Source organism: Spermophilus citellus (genome assembly GCF_964194105.1).
Source record: "Spermophilus citellus genome assembly, chromosome: X".
Lineage (NCBI taxonomy): Eukaryota > Metazoa > Chordata > Mammalia > Rodentia > Sciuridae > Spermophilus > Spermophilus citellus.
The window spans coordinates 113,319,852-113,333,230 of NC_138190.1; the positions used below are offsets into that span (position 1 = coordinate 113,319,852).

The following is a 13,379-nucleotide window of genomic DNA, read 5'->3' on the forward strand; positions in this document are numbered from 1 at the left end:
TGCAGTTCCCAAAATACAACAGATGTACCTTTTCTTTCTTTCTTTCTTTCTTTCTTTCTTTCTTTCTTTCTTTCTTTCTTTCTTTCTTTCTTTTTTGTTGTTGATGTTGTTGTTTTGTTTTTTTGTTAATAGACCCTTATTTTATTTATTTATTTATATGTGATGCTGAGAGCCAAATGGTACATGCTAGGCAAGTGCTGTACTAGTGCCCTACAACCCCAGCCCACCAGGTGTACTTATGTATCTGAGTCTGCATTTGCAATTTCTTCTACCAGAGCTCTCTTCCCTCAAATATTCATGATTTGCTCCTTTACCTCCTGCAAGTCTGTATTCAAATATAATCTCATAAAAGTAGTCTTCCCTGACCATTCTATCTAAGTGCATACACACACCCTCGCCAATGTCATTCTAACCCAGGCTTACTTGATGACATCAATACTCTCTGGGAATTGAACCCAGAACCTTGCACATACTTAGGAAAGTGCTCTACCACTGAGCTACATCCCAGCCCTACTGTTTACATTTTGAGCTTCATAATTCTTTGTTGAACAGTTATAGGGGGGAATAATGTGCATTGTAGCATGTTTAACAGTAATATCTCTAGCCTCTATCCACTAGATGCCAAAAATGTCTCCAGACCAGCATGGACTTTGGTGCACCTGAACAATCCCGAACAGCCGAGAGAGGATTGCAAGTTTAAGTCCAGCCTGGGCAGCATAGTGAGACCCTATCTCAGAATAAAAGTAAAAAAGCTGAGGTATAGCTCAGTAGTAGAGCACCCCTGGATTCAATTGCAGTACTACCAAAAAAAAAAAAAAGTCTCTGGACATTTCTTGAATGTCTCTTCAGGGCCAAAATAACAGCCCCTGGTCTAACACCTGATAGCCTGCTTTATTTACTTTATATTTTTAGCACTTATATTGGTATTTTACTATATATAGTATTTTATAGTTATATTGCCTGTTAAGTGTTGTTTATTAATTGTCATTAGAATATGAGCTGCTTGAGTACAAGATATTCTTTTGTTGGCTATAGTATCCTCAGTCCCAAAACAGTACCTAGTAATATATCAAATAAAGTTACCTATTCACAATACATTTCTTTGAATGCTATTGTGGTAATCTTGTGTCATTTCTGAATGCTGTTGTGGTAATCTTGTCATTTCTCTATTCAGGTTATTTGTTTCTGTTACAATTTAACTTAAATATTTGATACCACAGCTGAAAGTCAAAATTTATTCACTAAAAAATATACGCAAGTGATTACAGCCCTTAGGACATTTCTTATGTTTTTTTTTTTTTTCCAGTGTTGGGGATAGAACCAGGGCCTTGTGCATGCTACGCAAGCGCTCTACCACTGAGCTATATCCTTAGCCCAGCACTCTTTTTCAATAAACCAACTTTTGATTATTGTCCATGTTTTTCTTTCTCCTTTTGAAGAGTTTCAGAATAAGCATCATTCAGTGAGCACTTCAATACATATTCTGTTAAAACTGGAGTAGCACAAAGATAAAAAGTTTATTTATCAAATCATAATAAATCTGCTTTACTTAGTACTGCATTTATTTTTATGAATTCTGTTTGGCTTGGATTAATTTTTGTTTACATTAACTCTTTTTTAAAAATTGATATTTGTTTTATTTCAGGTATGCTTTAAAATAGAATCAGTGCTGCTAGGTGCAGTGGCACACACTTGGACGCTGAGGCAGGAGATCACAAGTCAAAGCCAGCCTCAGCAACTTATCGAGACCATGTCTCAAAATAAAATATTAAAAGGCCTGGGGATATAGCTCAGTGGTTAAGTTTTTCCCTGGGTTTAATTGCTGGTACCAAAAAAATAGAATCAGTGCTAATCCATAAAACTTCTTTTAGACTAATGAAAGAATAGAAATGTAAAACTAAATAGTTATAGTAGGAATTGTTTAATACCACAGTATGGCAATGTTTTGTTGGTGTATAATGTATTGTTTTTTAAAAGTCCTCTTAGTTTTGTGATTTAATAATAATAGTATTATTAACTAACCATACTTTAATTATGGGTGCTTTTGGGGGGGGGGGTGCTAGAGATTGAACCCAGGGCTTGTACATGCTAGGCAAGCACTATAGCAACTGAGCTGTGTCCCTAGCTTTAGGGGTGCCATTTGTAAGTAGAATTTCTCATACACTTTAAAATACAAGGTAGCATGATAAAAAACCTTACTCATTCTATTAAAATTTACATCTCCCTTTCAAACATCAAACATCCTTAGGTTACAAGCAATTAGAAAATATGCTTATGAACTGAGCCAAAAAGTGGGAAATACTTAGTTTATTTCTCCTAATTTTTTTTTCCCTTGCCTGTTCCTTTTACAAAGATCTCAACAGCAATGGATTCATTTGTGACTATGAACTCCATGAGCTTTTCAAGGAAGCTAATATGCCATTGCCGGGATATAAAGTAAGAGAAATTATTCAAAAACTCATGCTGGATGGTGACAGGAATAAAGATGGGAAGATAAGTTTTGATGAATTTGTTTATGTAAGTATGTGAAAAACCACAATTATTAAAAGTAGTGATTGTTGCTTTGTCTAGTGGGATCTTATAATTGCTATTAAGTTGTTAAATATATCATGTGGTACTCTTACAACTAATAATATCTCTGTCATCCTGCCCATTAAATTCAGTTAGTTCTTTCAGCAACCAGAATCTCTTGACAAAAGAATTGAGAAGAACACTGACAGGAACCAAGATACAACACAATGCTCAGTGTGGAAGGTGAACAGTCTCCATTGGGACTTCATTACAGGGCATCTTTCGAGGTGCTAAATGACATCCTTGAAATGTTCTTTCTTTCTCCTGTGGTGAACAGTGTGCTCCACAATTTTAATGATATACCCTGACTCACAGTCTTAGAAGCTTCCTGAGCTAAACTTTCTGATTAAAAAGATGTTTTCAACTCCTGTGGTGGTGGTATTTAACTGTACCATTTTCTCTAGGGCGATCATTTTGATAATTAAAAGTTAGAAGCATATCTTTTTAGTCGTTGGAAGAGGCATGTAAAATTTTTGTTTTCTTCTCTAGTATCATCATGTGCTCCTCAAGGTTAGGGGTTGATCTCATGATTCTCCTCATCCAACCCCAAGCAATTAGGTTGGTGTTCCCTGACTGGGGCTTGGAGAGTCTATATATGGTTCTTTATTGAGGCCTAACTTTTTTAGCTGCTAACAATTGAGGTCTCGATTTTCTAGACTTATGCCATTTTCAGTCTAGATTTATTGAGGAATTATTTGAGATATACATTAAAGAATACTTATTGCTTCTTGTTTCAATTAAGAACATACTTCAGATTTTATGGATTTATTTATTATTGAAGGCTGAATATGAATACATTGGGGGGTGGTACTGGGGATTGAACTCAGGGGCACTCAACCACTGAGCCATATCCCCAGCCCTTTTTTTGTATTTTATTTAAAGACAGGGTCTCACTGAGTTGTTTAGCGCCTCACTTTTTGCTGAGGCTGGCTTTGAACTTGTGATCCTCCTGTCTGGGCCTCCCGAGCTGCTGGGCTTACCAGGTGTGTGCCACTGTGTCCAGCTTGACTACATCTTTTTTTTTTTTTTTTTTTTTTTTTTGTACTGGGGAATAAGTTCAGGGGCACTTAGCCACTGAGCCACATCCCCAACTCTTTTTGTATTTTATTTAGAGACAGGGTCTCGCTGAGTTGCTTGGCACCTCACTTTTGCTGAGGCTGGCTTTGAACTCACGATACTCTTGTCTCAGCCTCCCTAGCTGCTGGGATTATAGGCGTGCGCCACCACACCAGCTTGACTACATCTTATTAGGCATTCTTTTCAATATATTGCATACTAGTCTTTAATGCCTAATATTTGTCACAAACTTCTTGGCACTTCTATCTTCCTTTTCCATGGTTCATTTTTGCCCAAAGACAGCTGAAATTACAACATAAACTCCCATCAGTCACCATTGCTCACTATGGCAGGTAAAATTCTGATATTTCTCTCTAATTGGAATTAACTCCAGAGGTCAAGGAATAAATAACTAAGTAATGACCCTACTCTGCTGTTAGCATTTTGTGGGGGTGTTGCTATTTTTAAAATGCAGACTCATGTTATAATGATAATGATACAGTTCTTGCCATTTTTCTTTTGAAATCCTGATTTCCTCCCACCGTTTTTGTCTCCAGTTATGGCCAAAGCCTTTGTTTTGAATTCTATGTTCAATAGTAAGTTGCAGTTGATTTGCAATTTGAGCACTTGCATGCCTTCTGTATAACTTGCTCTCCTTATAACTGCATGTTTAATTGTGAATTTAAAGCACCTCAGAGCAGTAGTTAACTATGATTACTTATTTTAGGCACAGTTTACAGCTCAGAAGCTTTTAATCTGCTAAGAATAGGCCTAAAACATTAAGATTTGTATTATGCTAGTGATGTTAAGGATAAAATTGTGAAAGTTTCTGTGGGAAAAAAATGATCTTGGGGAAATTTTTAAATCTGTATATTTTGAAACATTGTAGTTTCTACATGGCTTTTAGTGGCTTTTAAGTGATAAGGTAAGATTGCGGTCATACATTTTTTTAAAGGTTAAAGACAGGCATAATAATTTTGGTAACATCAGGGATTTTTTGGAAAACAATTATTAATGAGGATATTTTAAAATTAAGTTTTAGAATTAGAAGGAACTGAAATGTTTACACTCCTTAATTCTTCAAATTCGAACAAACATCAGTTCCTGAAAAATGAAGTGACTTGACCAGAATTACCCAGAGGACTAGGGGCTTTTTCTAGTATCTCTCTGCTCTTCAAGTAACTTGAAGTCTAAAGGGCAGTGAAGTTAACTGCCTGAAGTTTCAGAATGGTGCTACTATGACTATACTGAAAGATGGGCATTGAACCAAATGTCTGTCCACTCCCATCTGCTCTGTCATCAATGAAACATCTTACAAATTGTCAAACAAAACATGAGTAAAGCTTAGTTATCCAAGAAACAGGGAGTAGGTTATTCCTGTCAGGTGTTAGCTTAAGGAAAGAGAAATAAACATGTTCTTGCATGTTAAGTTTTTGGTTTTTGATTTGAATTGCAGCCACAAGGGTGTTAATTGTAAACCAAGTTATAAAATCAGTTTATATTAATTTTGGAGAAGAATATATGATCGGTGGAAGAAGACTCCCCAAATTATATGTAAATTTTAAATGAGAAAATTAAATTTAATTATCTGCTTTTATCTGCTTTTGTTTTTTCTAAGTATTTCAAAACTAAATTAGTAGAATTTTATACTTAGAAGATAATAGGACATTTTTTCCTTTAATTGTGAAAGGCTGGTATGGCAATAATTTCTCTGAGCAGAGATGACTGTATTCTCATTTTCACGGTGACACACTTGCTCTTGCATAATAACAATGAGTTGTTCACCTTTTTGAGAACTTTTACTAATAGTATGGACCTCACAGGATTAGATTGCTTAATATAAGTGCTACATAGTTGTTGAAGTGGTTGTTTGTATTTTTTTTTTAATTTGTTCATTTGTTTGTTTGTTTAGAGATAGTGTCTTGCTAGGTTATCCAAACTGGCCCAAACTCATGGGCTCAGGCAATCCTCCTGCCTCAGCCTCCCAAATAGCTCAGATTACAGGCCTAAGCCACCATGCCTGGCTACTGTTTTCTTGTTGTTGTTGTTTGGTTTTTTTAAGAAAAAGATAGTATTCTTTTCCAAGTGCAGGGTTTAAAACAAATTTAAAAAAAAATTCAAACCTGCTACTTTGGAAACAAGCCCCAAACCATGGAATATACTCGATTTTGGTTTTTTTGTTGTTGTTTTATCTTTTTTTTCTGGGGGGGGGGGCAATTTTTCTGAAATCTTTCCTTCTTAAGTCATATGCCTCTAGATTGTTTTGGTTTGGCCACTATGCCTGTGCCAGGCTAATTTAGGGGTCAAAAGAAGCTAGCTAGTTGCTGAGGGTCTTTGAGAGGAAGGTGATGAAACAAATTCCTTTGAGAGGAACAAGAAATAAAAATGTATAGAATGAGAGTAGATATTACTGCCTGATCAGGATATACCAGGAGTTTGTTTACAGATGATAGCAGGTCCTTCCTCATGGAGGGAAAACAGCACAAAACAGTGAGCTCATTAGGATCACAATGGCAGCTTTGAAAAGATTCATTGAGAACACTCTAGCACAGTGATCAGCCTTGTACTATCTCTGATTTCTGAGATTTTTGTTAAGCCAAAGCTTGTACTCAAATAATTTTATCATCACTCCACACTCTTTACTAAACTAGAAAGGAAAATGCAAATTCTTATATAGTGAATCAATTTAAGAGATAAAGAAATTTTCTATTTTCTACCATTTAAAAAATTTTAAATCTAAGAAACAGAGGGAAATACTATGAAATTGAAAAATAGAGGTTAACTGAAATAATTTATTTAAAAATATTTGGAAAGTAGAGGCTGGGGGCATGTATATTCCTAGTAGAACACTTGTTTAGCATGCCTGAGGCCCTGGGTTCAAGAAAGGAAAGGCAGGCAGGCAGAGTAAAAAAGGAAGAAAAGTGAAGGTCATGAAACTTTTATAAGACAATTGAGAATTAACAACTTTAATTACAGTTTTGCATGTCATTCTCAGTCATTAGGAGTTTTATTAGAGCTGTGAAAGTAATTGCATTAGGATATTGTACAATAGAGACATTCTTTTTTTTGTTCTCATTTGAATTATTTTACTTTTCATAACAGAAATTTGGATTCATCATTCAAGTGAAATTGTGTTCATTGAAACAACCTAATTTTTACAAGTCAATGACACTTGAATCAAAAGCCCTCATAATAAGAAAAATGAACTTTTCATATCTCACTCTGAGACAGTAACATTTCTTTATCATTGCAGTGAGAGATTTGTAGTATTTTAGATATAAGGAAATGCATACCAGTCAGATTTTAACTTACTTGACAATATTTTACTAAACAAAGTACAGTTCAGAATGAGGTAGACTAGTAAATAATTGTCTTTTCACTGAGCAGGTACATTCTTATCAAAGAGGAACTAGTGGGATCAAAATCCATTGCAGTTAAGGCTTTTGTTGTATAATATTTGGAAGTGGAAGATAAAAGAAAATGAAATTAAAATTGGACTGGCCAGGTGTGATGGTGCATGCTTATAATCCCAGTGGCTCAGGAGGCTGAGGCAGGAGGATCGCTAGTTCAAAGCCAGATTCAAAAACTTAGCAAAGCCCTAAGCAACTCAGAGTGACCCTGTCTCAAAATAATAAAGGGCTGGGGATGTACCTCAGTGGTCAAGCACCCCAGGGTTCTTTCCCCAGTATCAGAAAAAAACTGGACTAATCAGATAATAAATAAAATTTTTAATAATTTCAAATTACCTGGAGTGCATGATTCAAGTACCATATTGTTGATACTTAGCACAAAAGTCAGTATAATGGCTGTAGAGGAGGAAGAGTGATTTTACTGATTGTATGCAATATTTAGAGTAGCTAATGTGTATGCGTCTATGTGTATACATATATCCATTCTAAAATACCACCTCTAAAATTATAGGTGTAGCACAAAATTGCAGCTATGAGAATTGAGTAAGCTTGATTTTCTTTCAAGCTTATTGCTTATTAACTGTTTTCCTAAATAAAATTATGATGTAGAGCCAAGGAAAGGCAGGATTTAAGAAAGGTGGTAGGAAAAGATGACTTTGTAATGGGGCTACTGACAAATACAGAAGCTTTTCTACTTTCACATGACAGAGAAATTTGAATTTATCATTCAAGTGAAATTGTGTTCATTGAAATAACCTAATTTTTACAAGTCAATGACACTTGAATCAAAAGCACTCATAATAAGAAAAACGAATTTTTAAATTTCAAAAAGCCACTTTCCCTAGGTGAAATAATTGCAAAAAGGGACCCCCTAGAAAGACAAGTCTATTTAAATAAGGGTTCTAAACAGCATTTTAATTTTTTATGTTTTTGTGCAGCTAGGGATCAAGACACCCAGAGCCTTATGTGTGCTAGGCCCTTGTGCTACCACTGAGCTGCACCCCAAGCCTCACTAAGCATTTACATTTTATGAAGTTGCTACATCTTGTTCCTCTTACTGGCAATGACCAAAAGCAAACTTGGGGTTAGGCTAATTCCAGTATTTAGGAAATATATAGACCTTTAGAATGTCTATTCATTCAACCAAGTGGTTGCACCATGATGTAAAATTTGCTTTATTGCAACCTGCTTTTGTACAGTTAGAATGTATAAATTAACTTCATTAGTCAAGTTCTGACTGTGAAGAAAAGTTACACTCATAAATGCCCAAACAAGACAATCACTGAAAAGCCTCTATGTCTGTTCTCAATAGTCATCTATTATTGCCAGCTTATACATTTTTTCACCTTATTATTTTGTAACTTTTGATTGAACAAACTCTTACTGAGCTCCCCATTATACCACAAAATGTTTTTTTTTGGGGGGGGCGGGGGGTGAGTCATAAATGTTTTTTTATCTTGGTGTAGTGACACACACCTGTAATCCCAGAGACTCAGGAGGCTTAAGCTGGAGGATCACAAGTTCAAGGCCAGCCTGGACAACTATTAGTGAGACCCTGACTCAAATTAAAAAACAAAGAACATCAGGAATGTAGCTCAGTGGTAGAGTATCCCTGGGTTTAATCCCCAGTGCCAAAAATAAATAAATAATACACTTTTACCTTTCTTTGCACTAAAAATTGTAGTTAAAGAAGGGGGAATCCTTCAGCTTTTTCTGTCTAAGAACAGAACAGAGTCGTCCTTTTTCATAGAAACTTAACAGATTTACCTGTGCCTTTGAACCACACTAGTTTTTGGCTTCAAGTGGATTCAATGCATGGAGCACTTAGTGTTTTTTGACAATTGTGTGCAATTGGCTTTGGCGCTTCATCTTTAGCAGTAGTATTATACTTAATTAGCCTTGCAGAACTCAAATCAAGTTTTCTTTTTAACACTCATCACCTATGAAAAACACTTTAGGTGATCAAAATAATAAAAGAAGATAAGTGTGCTTCTTCTTGTGCCTAATTTTAAATTCATGTGGATGAAAAAATTATTTTTATCAATAGATTTTCCAAGAGGTAAAAAGCAGTGATATTGCAAAAACCTTCCGCAAGGCAATCAACAGGAAAGAAGGGATTTGTGCTCTGGGAGGAACTTCAGAGTTGTCCAGTGAAGGAACACAACATTCTTACTCAGGTAATAATTTCACATGTGTTGGGTTAACACAGTGGACATCATGATGTCATCATGTAAGGAAGGGGCTCTAGAATACATATTCTCCTAATGTCTTTATTTTTTTTTAATTGGTTGTTCAAAACATTACATAGTTCTTGATATATCATATTTCACACTTTGATTCAAGTGGGTTATGAACTCCCATTTTTACCCCGTATACAGATTGCAGAGTCACATCAGTTACACTTACATTGATTTACATGTTGACATACTCATGTCTAATGTCTTTATTTTATTTCATTTTTATTTTTTTGTTGTTGTAAATAGCATGCCTTTTTTTTTTTTTTAATGTGGTGCTAAGAATCGAACTCAGTGCTTCACACATGCCAGACAAAGAAGTCTTTGGTGACATGTTTTGGGGCTTGGAACAGATAGTTGTCATGAAGTCATGTTTATTGTATGGCTTTGTTAGCTTGCAAGAGACATGATACAATACATGCAATGATAGGCTTTATTACAGTGGGATTCTATGGTGATATAAATGTGATTTTAAAAAGATTTTCGTGGGGCTGGGTTTGTGGCTAAGAGGTAGAGTGCTCGCCTAGCACGCGTGAGGCATTGGATTCGATCCTCAGCACCACAACTGAAAAATAAATATTTAAAAAAAAAAGATTTTTGTAACTAATTTCTCTAAGGGCCAATTAACCTGCTGTGTTCTTTTAGTTGATGTTGTGATTCCTAATGGCCACTATGTTGAGTCCAAGTATCTGAGTTTCCAAAGAGAATAACGGCATGTTTGTGACGCACTAATTTTCAATACTACCATATGACTATTTCAGGATTTTGAGTCAAATAATGAATTAATTTCTTGTCATTTATCATAATTTTAGAGGAAGAAAAATACGCTTTTGTTAACTGGATAAACAAAGCTTTGGAAAATGATCCTGATTGCAGACACGTTATACCAATGAATCCAAACACTGATGACCTGTTCAAAGCTGTTGGTGACGGAATTGTGCTTTGGTAAATATATTAGCTTGTTTTTGATCCAGATTTCAAAAACTAGCTTTTCACATCATTGATATATTTGTTTCTGAATGCTCAAAAGCTTTACCTCAGGAAATAAAGAAAAGGGGAAATTATCCTGGTTCTGCTATTTTTATTTCATCTCTAAGTCTGTCTCTAAATCTACAACTCAGAGATTGGAGACCTACCTCTTTATAGTGCAAAGCTCTCAGCTTCCAGTTTCTTCTTCTCATCACTGAGCAAGCAGTACATTACAGTTGTGTTGAATTTAAGTATGTCAGTATCTATTCTGAGATACCATTGCTTCCAGGTGTGTGTGTGGGGGGGGCTACTCTTTAGTTCTCACTCTTCAATGACCTATTTCTGAAAAAATGCTTTTTTCACTGCAGCTGCCCTAGAGCCAACAGTATCTTGGTAGAAATGATAAAGATTATTAGCACTGCCCATTGCTGCCCCTATTTATAGAGGTAGTGTAGCACCGTGATTAAGAGTTTGTTCCAGGGCTAGGGGTGTGGCTCAAGCGGTAGCGCGCTCGCCTGGCATGCGTGCGGCCCGGGTTCGATCCTCAGCACCACATACAAACAAAGATGTTGTGTCCGCCGAGAACTAAAAAATAAATATTAAAAATTCTCTCTCTCTCTCTCCCCCTCTCTCTCCTCTCTCACTCTCTCTTTAAAAAAAAAAAAAGAGTTTGTTCCATGGGGCTGGGGATATATCTCAGTTGGTAGAGTGCTTGCACAAGGCCCTGGGTTCAATACCCAGCACCACAAAAAAAAAAAAAAAAAGAGAGAGAGAGAGTGCTCCATAATCAATCCACCTGGGTTCATATCTGGGCCCTTGTCACTCAGTAGCTATGTAACTATGGTCCAGACAGTTGAGCCCTTTACATTTAAGTTTCCATCTATTATAATCTCCATATTATTATACAGGTTAAGTATCCCTAGTCCAAAACTCTGAAATCCAAAACTGCTCCAAAATCCAAAACTCTTTTGAGTGTAGACATGATGCCATAAATGGAAAATTTCACATCTAACCTCTTGTGATGGGTCACAATCAAAACACAGATACACTAGAAATACTGTGTAAAATTACATTCAGTCTTTGAGAATAAGGTGAATATAAGTCAAATAAATCCTGTGTTTAGACCTGAGTCCCATCCCCAGGATATCTCATTAGGTATATGCAAATATTCCCAAATCCAAAAAGATACAAGGTTCAAAACAGTTCTGGTCCAAACATTTTGGATAAGGAACACTCAACCTGTACTTAGCTCACGGGGCTGTTGTGAGCATTAATTAAATTGCTACATATGCGGTGCTTAGTTATCATGCAATACATATATTTCATATGACAGTCTAATAAATGTAAAATTTCTCTTTTTGTAAATAGGTCATTTTGGTTGTTTAACAGTTAAATTTTGCAAGGAAAGAAGCATGGTTTTCCAATGCAGAATAAAATTTATTAGGGCAGTATTATGAACAAAAGAAATGTCAGTCTAACTCTAAATTTTACCAAATGAGAAGATCCTTCCTGATACATCACAAAGTGTAGCCTAACCTTCCTTTCTCTCACCACTCTATTAGCAGCATTAAATACAGTGTCTGGATCATCATCAAGGCACTCAGTAAACATTTGGTGAATGACAGAATTTCAAGCTCAACTAATTTTGCTGCTTTGTGGATAAATGGCAGGCAGTATTTATTGATTGATTGATTGTTACCGGGTATTGAACTCAAGGGTACTTAACCACTGAGCCACATCCCTACCCCTTTTTATTTTTTTTACTTTGAGACAAGGTCTCACTGAGTTGCTTAGTATCTCACTAAGTTGTTGAAGCTGGCTTTGAACTCACGATCCTCCTGCCTCAGCCTCTTGAGCCACTGGGATTACAGCATGCTCCTCGGTGCCCAGCTAAATGGCAGTTTTTAAATGGTGAATTAAATAATTTAGAAGAGATCCATTTTTAGTGTTGGATTTTATCAGTTATTCAGGTGGACACAGTGGCACATGCCTATAATCCTGGCAACTCGGGAGGCTGAGGCAGGAGGATGGCAAGTTTGAGGACAGTGTGGGTCATTTAGTGAGATCCTGTTTCAAAATAAAATAAAAAGGGCTGGGGCTGTAGCTCAGTGGTAGAGTGCTCCTGAATTCAAACCCCAGTACCAAAAAAATTTTATTCAATGAAACATTTTTCAATATTCGGGTCATTCAATGTAAAGAATACTCAAATCTCGTAGTTTTTTTTTTGGGGGGGGGGGTTGTTAGTCATGTGTGTGCCAGGCCATGGTCTTTTTTTTTTCCTTAGAAATTTGCATTTTTTGTATTACATCTTTTGTGATCAACATGATAAAAGCTATCTGTTGCATTTAGCTTTTTAGATTATATTAAAGACATGTTATGATAAGCCTTAAAATATTGGTGAATATAAAAACCCTTTAAATCAACTCTTTTTTCATCCCCATTTTTATTTTAGTAAAATGATCAACCTTTCAGTGCCTGATACAATTGATGAAAGGGCAATCAACAAGAAGAAACTTACACCCTTTATCATTCAGGTATGCATTCTTCTCGCCTCTTCCATGAAATGACTGAGTCCAGATTTGTTCTCTGTACTCTCTGTGCTCTTATTTAGTCCCCACAACTCTCATTTAGTCCCCACATTATTATGTGGATATTACAAAGTAACCTGGAATTCAGATTTGCAAGCTTGCTTGAGGTTAATATTGGAAGGTTATGTCCCTGACTAACTTCAAAGCCCTATGATCTTTTCATAATTTGTTCAAATGTTGCAGAAATAAATGAAAATATTTGAACTCTTAATTAACTGACATGCTTAAGGAAGGAGCATTTTTCTTTTCCATCGATTAAATACTGGACTATTAGGTAGCAAAATTCCCTCAAGCAAGAGCACCCCTTGGGATGTGGAGATTGATGACTTCTAGAATTTGGATGTATGCCATAGTATTGAACTCTCATTAAGACATTTTTAAAAACATAACACTTTGCTAACATGGACATGCTTACTTTGGTTACTCAGCCTTTTCATTTAATGTCAGCATAATTCAAAAGGGACCAGATATAAATACCATGTCAACTTCCCATGGAATTCTGCAAAAGATAATAGCAACAAGGCAGGGATCTGATTTAACTGTGCTTTTTA

General features: G+C 35.9%; 1 protein-coding gene across 3 annotated transcripts in view; it reads left to right on the plus strand.

Annotated features, from left to right (window-relative positions):
- PLS3 (plastin 3) overlaps positions 1-13,379 on the plus strand; it is an 88,965-nt gene that overhangs the window by 59,393 nt on the left and 16,193 nt on the right. For all 3 annotated transcript variants that reach the window (XM_081276608.1, XM_081276610.1, XM_081276609.1), the window contains exons 3-6: positions 2,354-2,517; positions 9,085-9,214; positions 10,084-10,216; positions 12,693-12,774. In XM_081276608.1, coding sequence (XP_081132734.1) covers positions 2,354-2,517; positions 9,085-9,214; positions 10,084-10,216; positions 12,693-12,774 — 509 coding nt within the window. The remainder of the gene's footprint in view (positions 1-2,353; positions 2,518-9,084; positions 9,215-10,083; positions 10,217-12,692; positions 12,775-13,379) is intronic.